This window comes from Penicillium cosmopolitanum, assembly GCF_028827165.1.
Source record: "Penicillium cosmopolitanum strain IBT 29677 chromosome Unknown utg000004l:1.0-4361866.0:1.0-4365735.0, whole genome shotgun sequence".
Classification (NCBI taxonomy): Eukaryota; Fungi; Ascomycota; class Eurotiomycetes; order Eurotiales; family Aspergillaceae; genus Penicillium; species Penicillium cosmopolitanum.
In genome coordinates, this window is record NW_026622674.1 from 1,921,283 (window position 1) to 1,933,767 (window position 12,485).

Genomic DNA, 12,485 nt, shown 5'->3' on the forward strand with positions numbered 1-12,485 from the left:
GTCACTGCTCTCTTGCGCTGATACATTCCAGAAACACGCGCTCGTTTCCTCCCCTTTTTCTCGGCGTCTGGGATTATCGGACTGTTCATTCTTCAATTTTAGCTGTCCCACGACTTTCATGTGTGGGGAGGATGGCTTGGGGTCGGGGAGTTGCGGATCTAGATTTTGCGGGGTATTAGATGCGACCCATACTAGGACACAAACGATCCAACCAACCATTACCTGATCCGATCCGACCGGATGTCAGAAATTGTTGTGGGCCTAATTTTCATTGCACGAATGAGATAGAAAGAAGGCTCAAATTGGAAAAGTCCCTACCCCTCATGGCTTTTTGTACGATAGCTCGGACAGCCTATCTTAATGAATGTTAAAATCAGGTTATTGAGTATGAAAGAGAACAAACCAATATCCCAAATATTTTGACAACGGAAGATGAGGCCAGGTCTATGCACTCTCATTGCAATTTACATTTTATGTTGCAAAAGTATATGTCCGGATCGTATTTTCAACAAGCTATTCTAAATCTTGCGGGAATTGAGCGCCTCCCTGCCGCCGGATCTCATCTAGGAGATGCATGATGCGGATTGTCTCATCGCATGGCATAATGTCATTCTCCGTCTTTCCAGCTGCAATGTCAATGGCAACTGCATCAGCTTCCCAGTAGAAGCCCCGACCTGGCCGTTCAAATTCGTATTTTTGGGGTTCCTCGTTTCGCAGTTGAATTGTAAATGATGTAGGGACCGACGCAGCCAATCCCTCGACCACAATCGAGCCGATGGTTCCTTCAATACGACAAAAGTTGGCAGGAGTCTTACTTGCGAAAGTGCTGGTAGCGACTCCTTGTCTCCCATCGGGATAATTTAGCAAAACAGAGGTTGCAACATCCACATGATGCACAATTTTCTGCGTCGCAAGGACCTGAGGTGTCTCCGTCCGTAGATTGGATTCTAGAGCCAATATCACCCAAGTCAAACTGTAGATCCCAATATCGAGCAAACTGCCAGCCCCGAGCGCTGGGTCCTTGTAGCGTGAAGTAATCGGCAAGGAGGCAATATCTTTAGGCAAGCCAAAATCACACCAAACCCGATGAACGTCGCCAATTGTTTTATCCACATGGATCAGTTGACGCAACTTCTGCACCAAAGGGAAGAAGCGAGTCCACATTGCCTCCATGATAAATACATTGTACCCCCTTGCTTCGGCAAAGACTTCTTTTGCTTCACGCTCATTCAAAGTGAATGACTTTTCGCACAACACGTGTTTCCCCGCCCGGATGGCATCAAGAGCATTCTGCTTGTGGAAGGCGTGAGGCGTTCCGATATAGACTATCTCAACGTTGGGATCATTGTATAGCTCTGCATAACTTCCGTAGATGGTCGGGGTATGGCCTGATAGATGTTGACTTGCGAATTCTTGGCCCTTCTGTACCGACGAGGAGCCAATGGCTTGGATGGTGTGGTTTGCCCCTCTGTTCGCTCGGTCAATTGTCAAATCGGCTACAAACCATGACGAGATAAGGCCAGTGCCAACAATACCCCATCGAAGAGCGGGAAGTTCGTTATTCGTCATGGGGAATGAGTGAGACTATTTAGTGACTTCAGGCGGGCGGTAGATATTGGGAGAGAATAATGTAACTTGAGGCTGGATAATCGCTTCACGACTCGTGATGCCTTCAAGCAGCCTCCTGGCAGGGTTTCGGAGCTCCTTTGAATGCGACGGATTAATATTTCATCTGTAATTTAAACTTTCCAAGGCCGGGTTATTCTAGTGGAGTAATCAAGTATCCCGAAGTTTACCCGTAGAAGTAGATGTCTGTTTGTTGCCGAGACTCCCCGGAGAGGACTGAGCACCCCGCAACTCCGCAACTCCGCGAGATCGCTATCGAGTGGGTCTTCGACTAGGAAGCTTCATATCTACTCGACGTTGAGATTTATCTTATGGCAAAGGTCAAAATAAAGATAAATATCGGTAAGCCGAGATCGATTTCCCTTCAGAGCTTCTAGGGAGATTTTTGGGATACATATTTACTATCTCACCTAAATCTGCAAGAGAAAAATGGGCTCGATTCATCAGGATCCTATACTCCGTGTGGGAATCATTGGCTGCGGCGAAATTTCTCAAGTTGCACATATTCCCAACATCAATTTTCTCGCTCATTGATTCCGGACAACATACCTCTGCGATATTTCTCAGCAATCTCTCCGCCATTGTGCACAACGCGTCCTTGGCGGAACGCCCAAATTCACCACCAATGCCGAAGAACTTTGTGCTTCCCCTGACGTGGATGTCGTTTTGATCGCAAATGCAGATGCATACCATGTCGAGCATGGAATTCTTGCGCTTCAAAATGAGAAGTACTGTTTGATTGAGAAGCCTGCCTCGATCTGTCTGCGCGATATTGACCGACTTATCGAGGCTGAAAAGACTTCCAAGAGAAAGGTTTTCGTGGGAACCATGCGTCGTTATGCGGCTGCTTTTGTCGATGCAGTCGAGGAGGTTGGAAAAATGGAAAAAATTACTTATGCTCGTGTCAGGGATGTGATTGGACCAAATGCGACTGCAGTATCGCAGTCAGGCACATTTCCCCAGCGTTTCGATGATTTCTCCAAGGAAGATTCGTGTGGTCGAGCCAACAAAGAGGCCGACATATACGAGCAGGCCATAAGTAAGGAGTTTGGGTTAGAGGCTACTCCACAATCGTTGAGGATGCTAAGAGTTTTGGGGGGGTAAGTCCTTTTGCTGTCACCAAATCACCTCAAACTGAAGCTGACGTTCGCAGTCTTGGGACTCATAGTTTATCGGCCATGAGAGAGATAATTGGAATGCCTCAGAGCGTTGCCGGTGCAGTTCTCACACTACCCGGAATTTTTAGCGTCTTATTCCGCTACGATAACTTTCCGGTTGTGTATGAATCGGGTCTCTCTGATATTCCCTTCTTCGATGCGCACATTGAAGTGGCGTCTCCACAGAAGACTGTACGCGTTATATTCGACAATCCTTACATTAAAGGGCTTCCAGTTACTCTCCTAATTCGTGAAAAGGTTGGAGACGGTTTCCAGGAGAGGAAAATTCGCAAAACCTACGAGGATCCATATACTCTGGAGCTTTTGGACCTCTATGATTGTGTTGTAAACGGGAAGACGCCTAAAAGCAGTGCCGAGGATGCGAAAAAAGATATTGAACTTTTTAGGATGATTCTTCAGGCAGGATTTTAGCTTAAGGGGCTAGCTCAGGCCTGAATAGAAATAGGTCATTAGCTTCAATCTACTCGTTTCGGAAAGTCAAAACTGCGCATGCTAAAAACGTCAAAAATCCAACGCACGGAGCATATTTTTGCTATGTTCAACCACTATACGTATAATGGTAACCTTGGAGCGCGGGATCATTTCACAATTTCCAAAAGCTCTCCAATAATAAGATATCCGTTGTTTCCAAAATATCCGCCGAGGACGATCCCAGTTGCAAATGATATTCTCCTGCGTCAATCTTCCAGCCGTCCCGCTTCTCATCGTAAAACGAGATATCTCTTAGATTGATACAGAGTTCTGCAGTCTCTTGTCCCCCCAATTCGACCCAAACCTGTTTGAATCCAGCCAAGGTTCGAATAGGATGCTCATTCGTATGTTCTTTCCGGCCCAAATAAAGCTGGATTAGACTTCGTCCAGGGACTGGTCCCAGGTTGATTACCTCGACCGATACATTCAGCCTTTCCTTGTTGATTTCTAGGATCTTCAAATCCCGGGAACTGAATTTTGTATAGGAAAGTCCATGGCCAAATGAAAAATTCAGAGCGTCTGGGGATCCTCTATCATAATGACGGTAGCCAACGAAAACCCCCTCCGCATAGTTAACCTGAAGCTGGCCATCAACATGGGTTCCTGGGAAATTTCCGTGGGCAGGAGCATCTTCAATAGAGCGAGGGAAGCTAACAGGAAGATGGCCTTCGGGGTTCACGGCACCAGTGATAACATCGGCAATCGCGTTTCCGCATTCCTGACCAAGGAACCATGATTGCATTATGCCTTTCACCTTATTGAGCCATGGCATAGCTACCGCGACACCTGTTGAATTGACGACAATAACATTCTTATTCACATCAGCAACAGCAGAGATGAGTCCATCTTGATCATGAGGTAGATGGAAAGAAGCTTGGTCCTGTCCCTCAGTCTCCCAATGGGGTGGTGACCAGTGAACACGATTGCGAAGTCCGCGTTCGCTGCCACCTGTGCAGCCTCCATTTTCAGATCTGCATCATGGATAGATTCAGGTGAGAATCCAAGTCGGCCCCCACTGCGTCCTTCTAATATTTGTAACCCAATGTTTCTTGGTGGCTCTGTGCGCAGGCAGATACGGTACGTCCGGCCTGCCATGAAAGAATACCGCGATTCGGGCTCTGGAGCAGCGTTAAATAGAGATCCCATAGGGTCTGCAGTATTATTCTTCTGCTCGAAAATCTTTTCATCATTGATAAATACCCGAGTGGGTCCAAATCCAGAGCTGGCGATGTAGTGCGACCCTGTCTCAAGTGGTGTGAAGTCGCCAATGATCTCGACAACCTTATCACGAGACTCATTAGAGCCAAGGGGCGAATAAACAGACAATGGACATCCGTCTTTTTTTATAACTAGCTCTTCTGTAGCTGCATCGAAAAGCTGGTGTGTGAAGCCAGGAGCACCATCCAGGCCGACCACAGTGCCAAATGTGCCTTCTAAAGAAAGTGGTGGTAATAAACGTTCAAAATGGGCACCCTTTGCGTAGGAGAACTCAACATCATCCCCAAAAGCAGCTTTCAGGCCACTCTCAGGGGTAACCTTGTAGTGCGCATTGACACTGGCACTTCCACCTCCATGAGCAAGGGCATTTTTCGCGTATCCAATCAGAGCAATTTTCTTCCCTTTCGTTTTATCCACGGATAACGGTAGGATCCCTTGATCATTCTTTAAAAGCACAATACTTCGGGCACCAGCTTCGCGTATCAAGTTTTGACAACTTTGGTGGACTTTGTCTTCAATTGGATTGGCATCTTTCCACAGGTCTTCAAGCTTCAAACCTAGACGTAGAACTTCACGTACTCGGTCATCGATCGTATTCTTCGAAATTCCCCCTTTTTCGATTGACTCGATAACACGGTGCAACTCGCGTACCCTAGGTGGCCCTGGCATATCCAGATCCAAGCCGGCCTTGAGAGCGTCAGCTACCGAATTTGTCCCACCCCAGTCACTCATAACAAGGCCCTCCCATCTCCAAATTCCACGTAAAGTCTTCTCCAATAATTCATGGGAGTCACAATGAGTCCCATTGACCGAGTTATAGGCCGTCATGACAGCCCAAGGGTTGGCCTCCTTGATGGCGATCTCGAACGGACGGAGATAGATCTCCCTCAACGCGCGTTCACTAATCGTCTCATTGACAGAGGTTCTTTGGGTCTCTTGTTCATTAGCAAAAAAATGCTTTATAGTTGCTGCAACCTTCTTCTGCTGTAATCCTTGTATCACTTGGGAAGCTAGTCGACCTGCTAGCAAAGGGTCTTCACTGAAACTCTCGAAGTTCCGGCCTCCCAATGGGTGACGGTGAATGCAAACAGTTGGACCTAGGACACAATTTACATTTTTTGCTCTGGCTTCTTCTCCCAGGGCCTCTCCAAAGCGCCTCGCTAGGTCGAGATCAAAACTGGCTGCCAAGCTACTGGCAGCTGGGAAACACGCTGAGCGCACATCCGGACTCGTGGCTGGAGCGCGAATTCCATTGGGACCATCCGCCGTCTATCAAGCCATAAGTGGATGGACATAAAATGGGGAGTTTTTTTCTTACCCTTATTGATGGAACCCCCTTTTCTGGTATGATAGCGGTCTCGGAGAATGTGTGTCCAGCAAGAAGAGAGATCTAAACGAGTGAGATTCGGTCCTTCAAGTTTCAAGATACGAGTGAATTCTACCTTCTCCTTCAAACTTAAAGAGCTGAGTATTGAATCAATTGTGGCGGACATTATCAATGGGTCTGAACTGCCTTGGACCCCGCCCTTTTCGGTGGGGGTGGCCGCTTAAATATCGGTAGAAATCTCGGTGGTTTGAGGGCAATGGCATATCGACTAATCAGAACGCGTTCCGACGTCAAATCCTCCTGTCGAGACCGGGGAGAAACCCGCTTTGACCATGAGATCTAGACCGTCGGTCCTTTTGATTCGATGCCTGGGACTAGTTCTTCCATAAATTTCATATATGGCACGCTTGCCTTCGGAAACTGAATACAGCATGCCCTAGAGGGGAAAGAATGGGGAGAGAAGAAAACAAACCCCGCTTGACAGCTCCCATGCAGCAATACCATCGGCATTTCATCTAACCTAAAGTAGAGTTTTAGAAAAAACAAGTGTCCGAGTAGGCGCTCCATGAACATTAGAAAGAGGCCATATACCTCCTACGAAATACTCGCAAACTTAAGTAATATCTCAGAACCACAGACTGCTAAATACAGCAATCTGCATCTAATATGAAATCTAAAGAAGCTCAGAAATGGGTTTGACAATGGATTAATGAGTCGATATCTTCCTCATGATAGGTTCAAGATAACAGAGACTTGAAACAGGTATGAACTATCTGCTTCCACTTGAAATTTCCTCGGTTTCCCGGTGTTGAGACCAACACTCGTTCTTTTCTGCCCGGTCATCCACTGCAGCTCCACCCTTGTGGAAATCATTATTAGGGTGGTTCTGGTTTCTGTCCTCAAATACCTCGGCAATCTCTTCCAAGGTGCGTCCCTTGGTCTCCGGGAACAGGAACCAAATCAAGACGAGAGTCAGCCCAAGAAGGCAGCAAAAGACAATGTAGTATCTCCAACCAATGTTGCTCAAGGCGATGGAATTGACCTGGTTTCCGATGATGAGACCCACGAAAGCAGAAAGATAAGTGACGGTTAACCCACGACCACGTAGGGTATAAGGGAAAATTTCCACCGAGTAGGCCTGCAGGAGGGGACTCCAAGCAATGTCGTAGAAGAAGTAGTATACAAAGATAAAGGCCACAACAGCCCGACCGGTCGGCTGCGATTTTGTCTGGTTGAATTGCGCCGACAGTGCAGTCCAGATCACATAGCTGACAAGCATCCCTGCCGTGGAGATGAGAAACAATTTCCGTCTTCCAGCACGATCGACTAGCATCGCACCAATCAAAGAGGCGACTAGAAAGTTGAATATCTGCAGGAGTCCATTAATAAGGGTTTGATCCTTGACTTCTGTAATACCTATCGTGTCTAGTACGAGCGTGATGTAGTAACTGACAACACCCACACCACACCACTGACTGAACCAGCCAACAATAACGGCAATCAAAGTTCGACGGCGATTTGCAGGTGTTCGAATTAAATCAAGCCATGAGGTCGAAGATAATTCGCTGGATTCGGCTCTCAGGGTCTCTTCGATCTCGTTCATTTCAAATTCGACGAGAGGTGAGTCTACATCACCTCCCGCATGACAGTCTACAAGAATCTTGCGAGCTTGTTCCACTTTGCCTTTAGATATCAAATATCTTGGAGACTCGGGAACGAAAAAGATCATAGAGACTTGCAATATCGGTAGAGCCCCTTGAACAATCGATGGAATTCTCCAGCTCCAGTTATTGTTGATTTTGAAAGTTCCGTAAGTACACCACGCTGCAATGATAGAACCCACGTACTAATATTCATAACCAGATTAGTAAAGCTGACTTAGCAATGAAATGGATATTGAAAGTCATACAAAAAATGTGTTGTACAATGCTGTTATCTTTCCGCGGTGGGTTGGGTATGCGAGCTCGGTAATAAGCATGGGGCTCGGCTGGGTCACAAAACTTGTGCTAAAGCCAAGAAGAGCACGAGCTGTCACGAACGTGGCGAAATTTTGTGCGAGACCCTGCATGATAGCGAATGCAATGCATGCTACGAGTCCGACCGCCAGGGGGATCTTCCGCCCGTATCGATCAGACACGAAGGTGATCAGGGGCAGCGACACAACCTTCCCGAGCGGATAGACAACGTTCATGAGCCCGAGAACTGAGCCTTGAGGGTGTCCGAAGAATTCACGCCACTGAACTAGAGTCTGCAGGCCATTCATCATCGAGCCTGGAGCAACTCTGGTCAGAAGAAAAGTTCAGAATTTACTTAGACTGTGTGGATGGTACCATCATAACCAACAGATGCTGATGAAAGCAGCGGTGAAATGAGGAGAAAGTTCAATCGCAGGAGATGCCCGGTCAAATACCATGGTTTGGATTGTGAGGGGAGTATCTATATAAGTTAGGCCGTTCATCCTTCAAATAGGAAGTCTGTAGTCCTACTCACTGCCTGGAGCCTGGAGCCAACAGCCAGTTCTGATTCTTTTGTCCTCGATGAGTCCATATCGTGGGAAGCTTGGTGACACGTCTCTGGCAGTACGATTGAAACTCCGAGTTAAGTCTTGGGCTGTTATGGGGCTAGTGATAGAGCTTATATGTATTTTGCATACTAGTGATAAAGAGTTTATGACTTACCCCAGATGCTCATTGCGGGAACACGGGAAGTGGATAACTTGACGTGTTATGTGCATGGGTAACCTAGGGTCACACATCTGGGGTACATACACGAGCCATTATGCATGTATAATCTTTTTGCCGCTGGGGAGTTGCGGCAAGTGGAGATTTGATCAATTTATTTCTTCCGCGACTCCCCGAGAAACTCTCTTCTAAGATTCTATCTTGATTCGCTGGGGCCATAACTAGTCAGGTGGGCCCACCCCGGAGCAGGGACTTAGCCGCCACAAATAATCCAAAGGCGCCGTCGTTATCAATGGTGCCGGCAGATCCTCGGCCTGGGCATTCCAAGGGTCGGGCGGACTCATTTTCTTACAAAGTTGGGCAATGATATCTGGTAGTGCAAGCCCCTTCAGCATAGCAACATTCATGCCCGCTGCATCGATTTCGCAATTGCGGTCTACGTCCGCTGAGAGACAGCACCCAAACAACGTGAGCACATCTCCAGGCTAGATCTTAATCCGAGCATTAGTGACTGGAGCAGCACATACCAATCCTCGCACATCCTGAACCCCTCAGAAAAAATCGTATGTGATAGAGGCAGGGCCTCGCTTTGAGTCCAGGGGTGTCGAATGCCCTGGATGATCTGGAGTGTGAGAGCCGCGGCACTCATCTTTCAATGACAAGAAGCAATTTTCCTCAAGACTGACCAGCCACACTATTGAGATGATCTCTCTTTCTTAAATCTCAAACTTGGACCCAATCACCTGTGTCAACGACAACTCCACGAGTTCCGACGCCAAGAATGCGAAGGAAGCTAGGATGTAAGACGACTTTTCTGTTATAGCAAAAATCGATTTTCTCCCCGAGATAAATTTGCAATGCTTGTCATTCAGAGACATATCCATGAGTATTGACTTTGAAAATTAAATCATTTATGAAGAGCTTGAGCGAACCACGCCGCAAATCAAAGAGTTTATATTTCAACATGTGCGGTTATACTTAGTATGATCGTCTATTTGCGGTCGAAAAACAAACGAAAACCCAAGTGCTGAAGCCAAATTCCCTAGTCGCCAACATTTATCCAAGATGATGGCGAGGACTGAGACTACTGGTACGAGACATTGGCTAACACATTTGATTCATAAGCAGAGATGAAGATGATCAAGATAGAGACTTGAATTTCAAGGCCCGAGGATATTCGGGGAGCCTCTGTCCATGATACTTACATCCCCAGGATCACCGACCTTTACGGCCACATGAAGCCTTTTAGCATTGTGGAACTTTCTCCCCAGCCATTATTTGCTGCCACGCCTTACCAATGATATGTGGCCCATTGGGGATCTTCAAAATATAAATTCATCTAGGTCGGACAATACCTATTTCTCACGGCCCACTCAGTGCGAATATGCACACATCGTCGATGAAATCTCTACGATTATTATGATTGAATCAAATAAGCAAGGCACTCTGCGCAGTGATAATTTGCGTTCAATGAGTGTTTGGAGGAGGGAGTTGATCCATTCGTGTTATTCCTAATATGGGCCGGTGCAATATAATGTCAGCAGGCATAAGTCTGTCTACTGCGTAGGTGCGGGTGCATCTACAACTAATCTACTACTACCCTAGCTAAGCACAGTGGACCTATAGCATATAACCTAGTGCAGACAAGTAGTCCAATACTTAACTTAGATTACATAATTAGATTGCACTTACAGCCTAGGCAAAGCGAGGGCAGAAAGCTTGTGTACATAAAACAGACTCCCCTATCCTCCTCTGTCAGGATCACCTCTTAAATCGGACACACCGGAAGCAAGCCTGGTACTGCAGTGGCCATTACCGACGATAGTAGAAGATACAGTACATTCAGCCTTGATTCTCAGCCTTCAATTCAACTTGAAAATAATTACCTGTAAGTATCTAGTAAGGAACTCATCTCTACCGCCCATTCCTGCACAAGCAGTACCACTCGGGCCTCTCTGAACAGCAATTTCCATCTACTCATCATCGTGGATATCGACGACCGTCTGCTTCCATTTGCGAGCCGGGACATGACGCTTGAAGAGAATGTCAATCTCACGGAAGGACCTGTGCTTCATCTCTGGAACCCAGAGCCAAGCCATGGCGGTGCAGATAAAGGCGGTGCCAGCCCAGATGTAGCCGCTCTTGCCGCCCAGGTTCCACTTGTCGTTGTTGAGCATGTAGCTGGAAAGGAAGATGCAAGGAATATTGACCAAGTAGTAGGCACCTCGTCCAACACCGGTTGTCAGTGGCCTGAGACGAACGGAAGATGTCTCGCCGATGATGACCCATGAGGCAGGGGCAGGTCCCAAGCAGAACAGGACGGAGACGATCAAGCCGAGTGAGGCTTGCGCATTGCTAGACGCATTACTCATGCCAACCGAAGCCGCAATACCGAGCGCGACCAAGAATGCACAGTTGATGAATTGACCATAGACATAGATGGTGCGTCGGCCGAGGTATGTGGTGAGGACCCAAGAGAGCATGACCATGACCCACTGGAGGGCAGACGTGATGAGACCGAGTGCAAATGCGGTGTTGTCTGCCATGCCGGCCTCTGAGCTGGTGTTAGTCTGCTGTAAGGTTGCAGGAAATGGCTGGACTCACGTTTGAAAAAGTAAACCGCTTGGTTAGCAATCAGATTGCCCGTCAGGTTCTGAGATGCGTACACACCGCACACAATCAATGTGCGGTATCGATCGGTACCTTTCCACAGTTCAATGAGACTGGGCTTCTTCTCAGTAGCCTCGAGCTCGATCGTGCGACGCATCATTGCGACTGCGTCAGCGGGATTATCATTTGCACTCGCGCGTCCAAGGCGTCTGACAGCCTTCTCTGCGTCGGCCAGACGCCCCTTTCGCACAAGCCACCAGGGCGATTCAGGCGCAAGGAAGAGTAGGATAGCGAGGGGAGTAGGAAACATCCACTGGAGTGCAATGGGAACTCTGGGATAACTGTTAGTACAGTGCTCCTCGATAGCAACTGTGGGAGCGAACGAACCTGTACGATGACGGGTCATCCTTGGATTGGTAGTGGAAAGTGATACCACCGACGATGATCGCCCCAATAGCCCAGAACATCTGCAACATCTGTGTCGCTGGAGCTCTCAATCTCATTGGAACAATTTCGGCACAGTAGGCGGGTGCATTGGCGATAAAAATACCCCACGGGATGCCTTCCAGGATCTGGGATGCGAAAAACATCCCCTGGCTGTTGCCGAAGTAGAAGATGAAGATGAAGGCGTTCAAAAACATGAGACCGCCAATGGTTGCCCATCGATATCCAATCCAACTGGTGATGGGGCCCGCGACGAATACACCAATGAGGGCACCAATTGGCCCGCTGCACTGGAATGCTGACTGCCATGAAGCTTCGATAATATACCCGTTTGCTACTTCGCTCCATACACCAAAGTCCTCGGCGAATCGCTTTGTGGCTATGAACTGTCCCATTAAGAAAACACAGTATGACTCCATGATCTATCGCAACGTTAGAGAAATGATCTGCCCATCATGGGCAAGAACTTACAATGGTGCACGACATTACGAATGCCCACCAGCTGGCAGCGGGATAGGCCTTGACAGCCTCGAGCACAGTCATATTATGTTCGACCTCCTCGGCATTGATGGCACCCGCCCTGTCGTAGTCGACCTTCTCGCCGACATCGTAAACAGGTCCGCCCAGGGAGCTGGGCTGCGCCTCGACCTCTGACGCTGAGGGTTTCTCTGTGGTGTCGTTCATGTTGACGATTTCTGAGCGAAATGGGTGAACAAAAGAGAGAGAGGCACGACTGGGGGCTTCAGATCTTTATACCTGCGACAACACGCTCGTGATGGTGATCCCGATCTTAGCTTAATTGAGTGAAGCTTACTCCGGGCCTTGACCTCCTCAGCCCAACATCTCCGTACATGGCGGTCATCCCCCCGGGCACTACGGTAGCAGTGTCACTTGATTATTTGTCGAACAAAGTAATCTGATAGGTACTAG

General features: G+C 47.9%; 5 protein-coding genes across 5 annotated transcripts; 1 reads left to right on the plus strand and 4 right to left on the minus strand.

Annotated features, from left to right (window-relative positions):
• Window positions 1-513: 513 nt before the first annotated feature.
• N7509_002138 (Gfo/Idh/MocA family protein) lies at window positions 514-1,569 on the minus strand (the record flags this gene model as incomplete). Its single annotated transcript, XM_056626775.1, has 1 exon — window positions 514-1,569. One exon carries the CDS (start codon window positions 1,567-1,569, stop codon window positions 514-516), a length of 1,056 nt encoding a protein of 351 aa, XP_056492570.1.
• Window positions 1,570-2,055: 486 nt separating this feature from the next.
• On the plus strand, window positions 2,056-3,215 carry N7509_002139 (Gfo/Idh/MocA family protein; the record flags this gene model as incomplete). The annotated part of the gene is made up of 3 exons (XM_056626776.1): window positions 2,056-2,088; window positions 2,194-2,726; window positions 2,780-3,215. The coding sequence occupies 3 exons, from the start codon at window positions 2,056-2,058 to the stop codon at window positions 3,213-3,215; spliced, it is 1,002 nt and encodes a 333-aa protein (XP_056492571.1).
• Window positions 3,216-3,387: 172 nt separating this feature from the next.
• On the minus strand, window positions 3,388-5,986 carry N7509_002140 (beta-glucosidase H; the record flags this gene model as incomplete). Its single annotated transcript, XM_056626777.1, has 4 exons — window positions 3,388-4,121; window positions 4,187-5,762; window positions 5,812-5,883; window positions 5,936-5,986. 4 exons carry the CDS (start codon window positions 5,984-5,986, stop codon window positions 3,388-3,390), a joined length of 2,433 nt encoding a protein of 810 aa, XP_056492572.1.
• Window positions 5,987-6,589: 603 nt separating this feature from the next.
• Window positions 6,590-8,367, minus strand: N7509_002141 (sugar porter family MFS transporter; the record flags this gene model as incomplete). Its single annotated transcript, XM_056626778.1, has 4 exons — window positions 6,590-7,666; window positions 7,730-8,091; window positions 8,151-8,256; window positions 8,311-8,367. The coding sequence occupies 4 exons, from the start codon at window positions 8,365-8,367 to the stop codon at window positions 6,590-6,592; spliced, it is 1,602 nt and encodes a 533-aa protein (XP_056492573.1).
• A 2,107-nt stretch (window positions 8,368-10,474) lies between these two features.
• On the minus strand, window positions 10,475-12,239 carry N7509_002142 (putative MFS maltose transporter; the record flags this gene model as incomplete). Its single annotated transcript, XM_056626779.1, has 4 exons — window positions 10,475-11,055; window positions 11,106-11,443; window positions 11,499-11,977; window positions 12,027-12,239. The coding sequence occupies 4 exons, from the start codon at window positions 12,237-12,239 to the stop codon at window positions 10,475-10,477; spliced, it is 1,611 nt and encodes a 536-aa protein (XP_056492574.1).
• Between the last annotated feature and the right edge of the window lie 246 nt (window positions 12,240-12,485).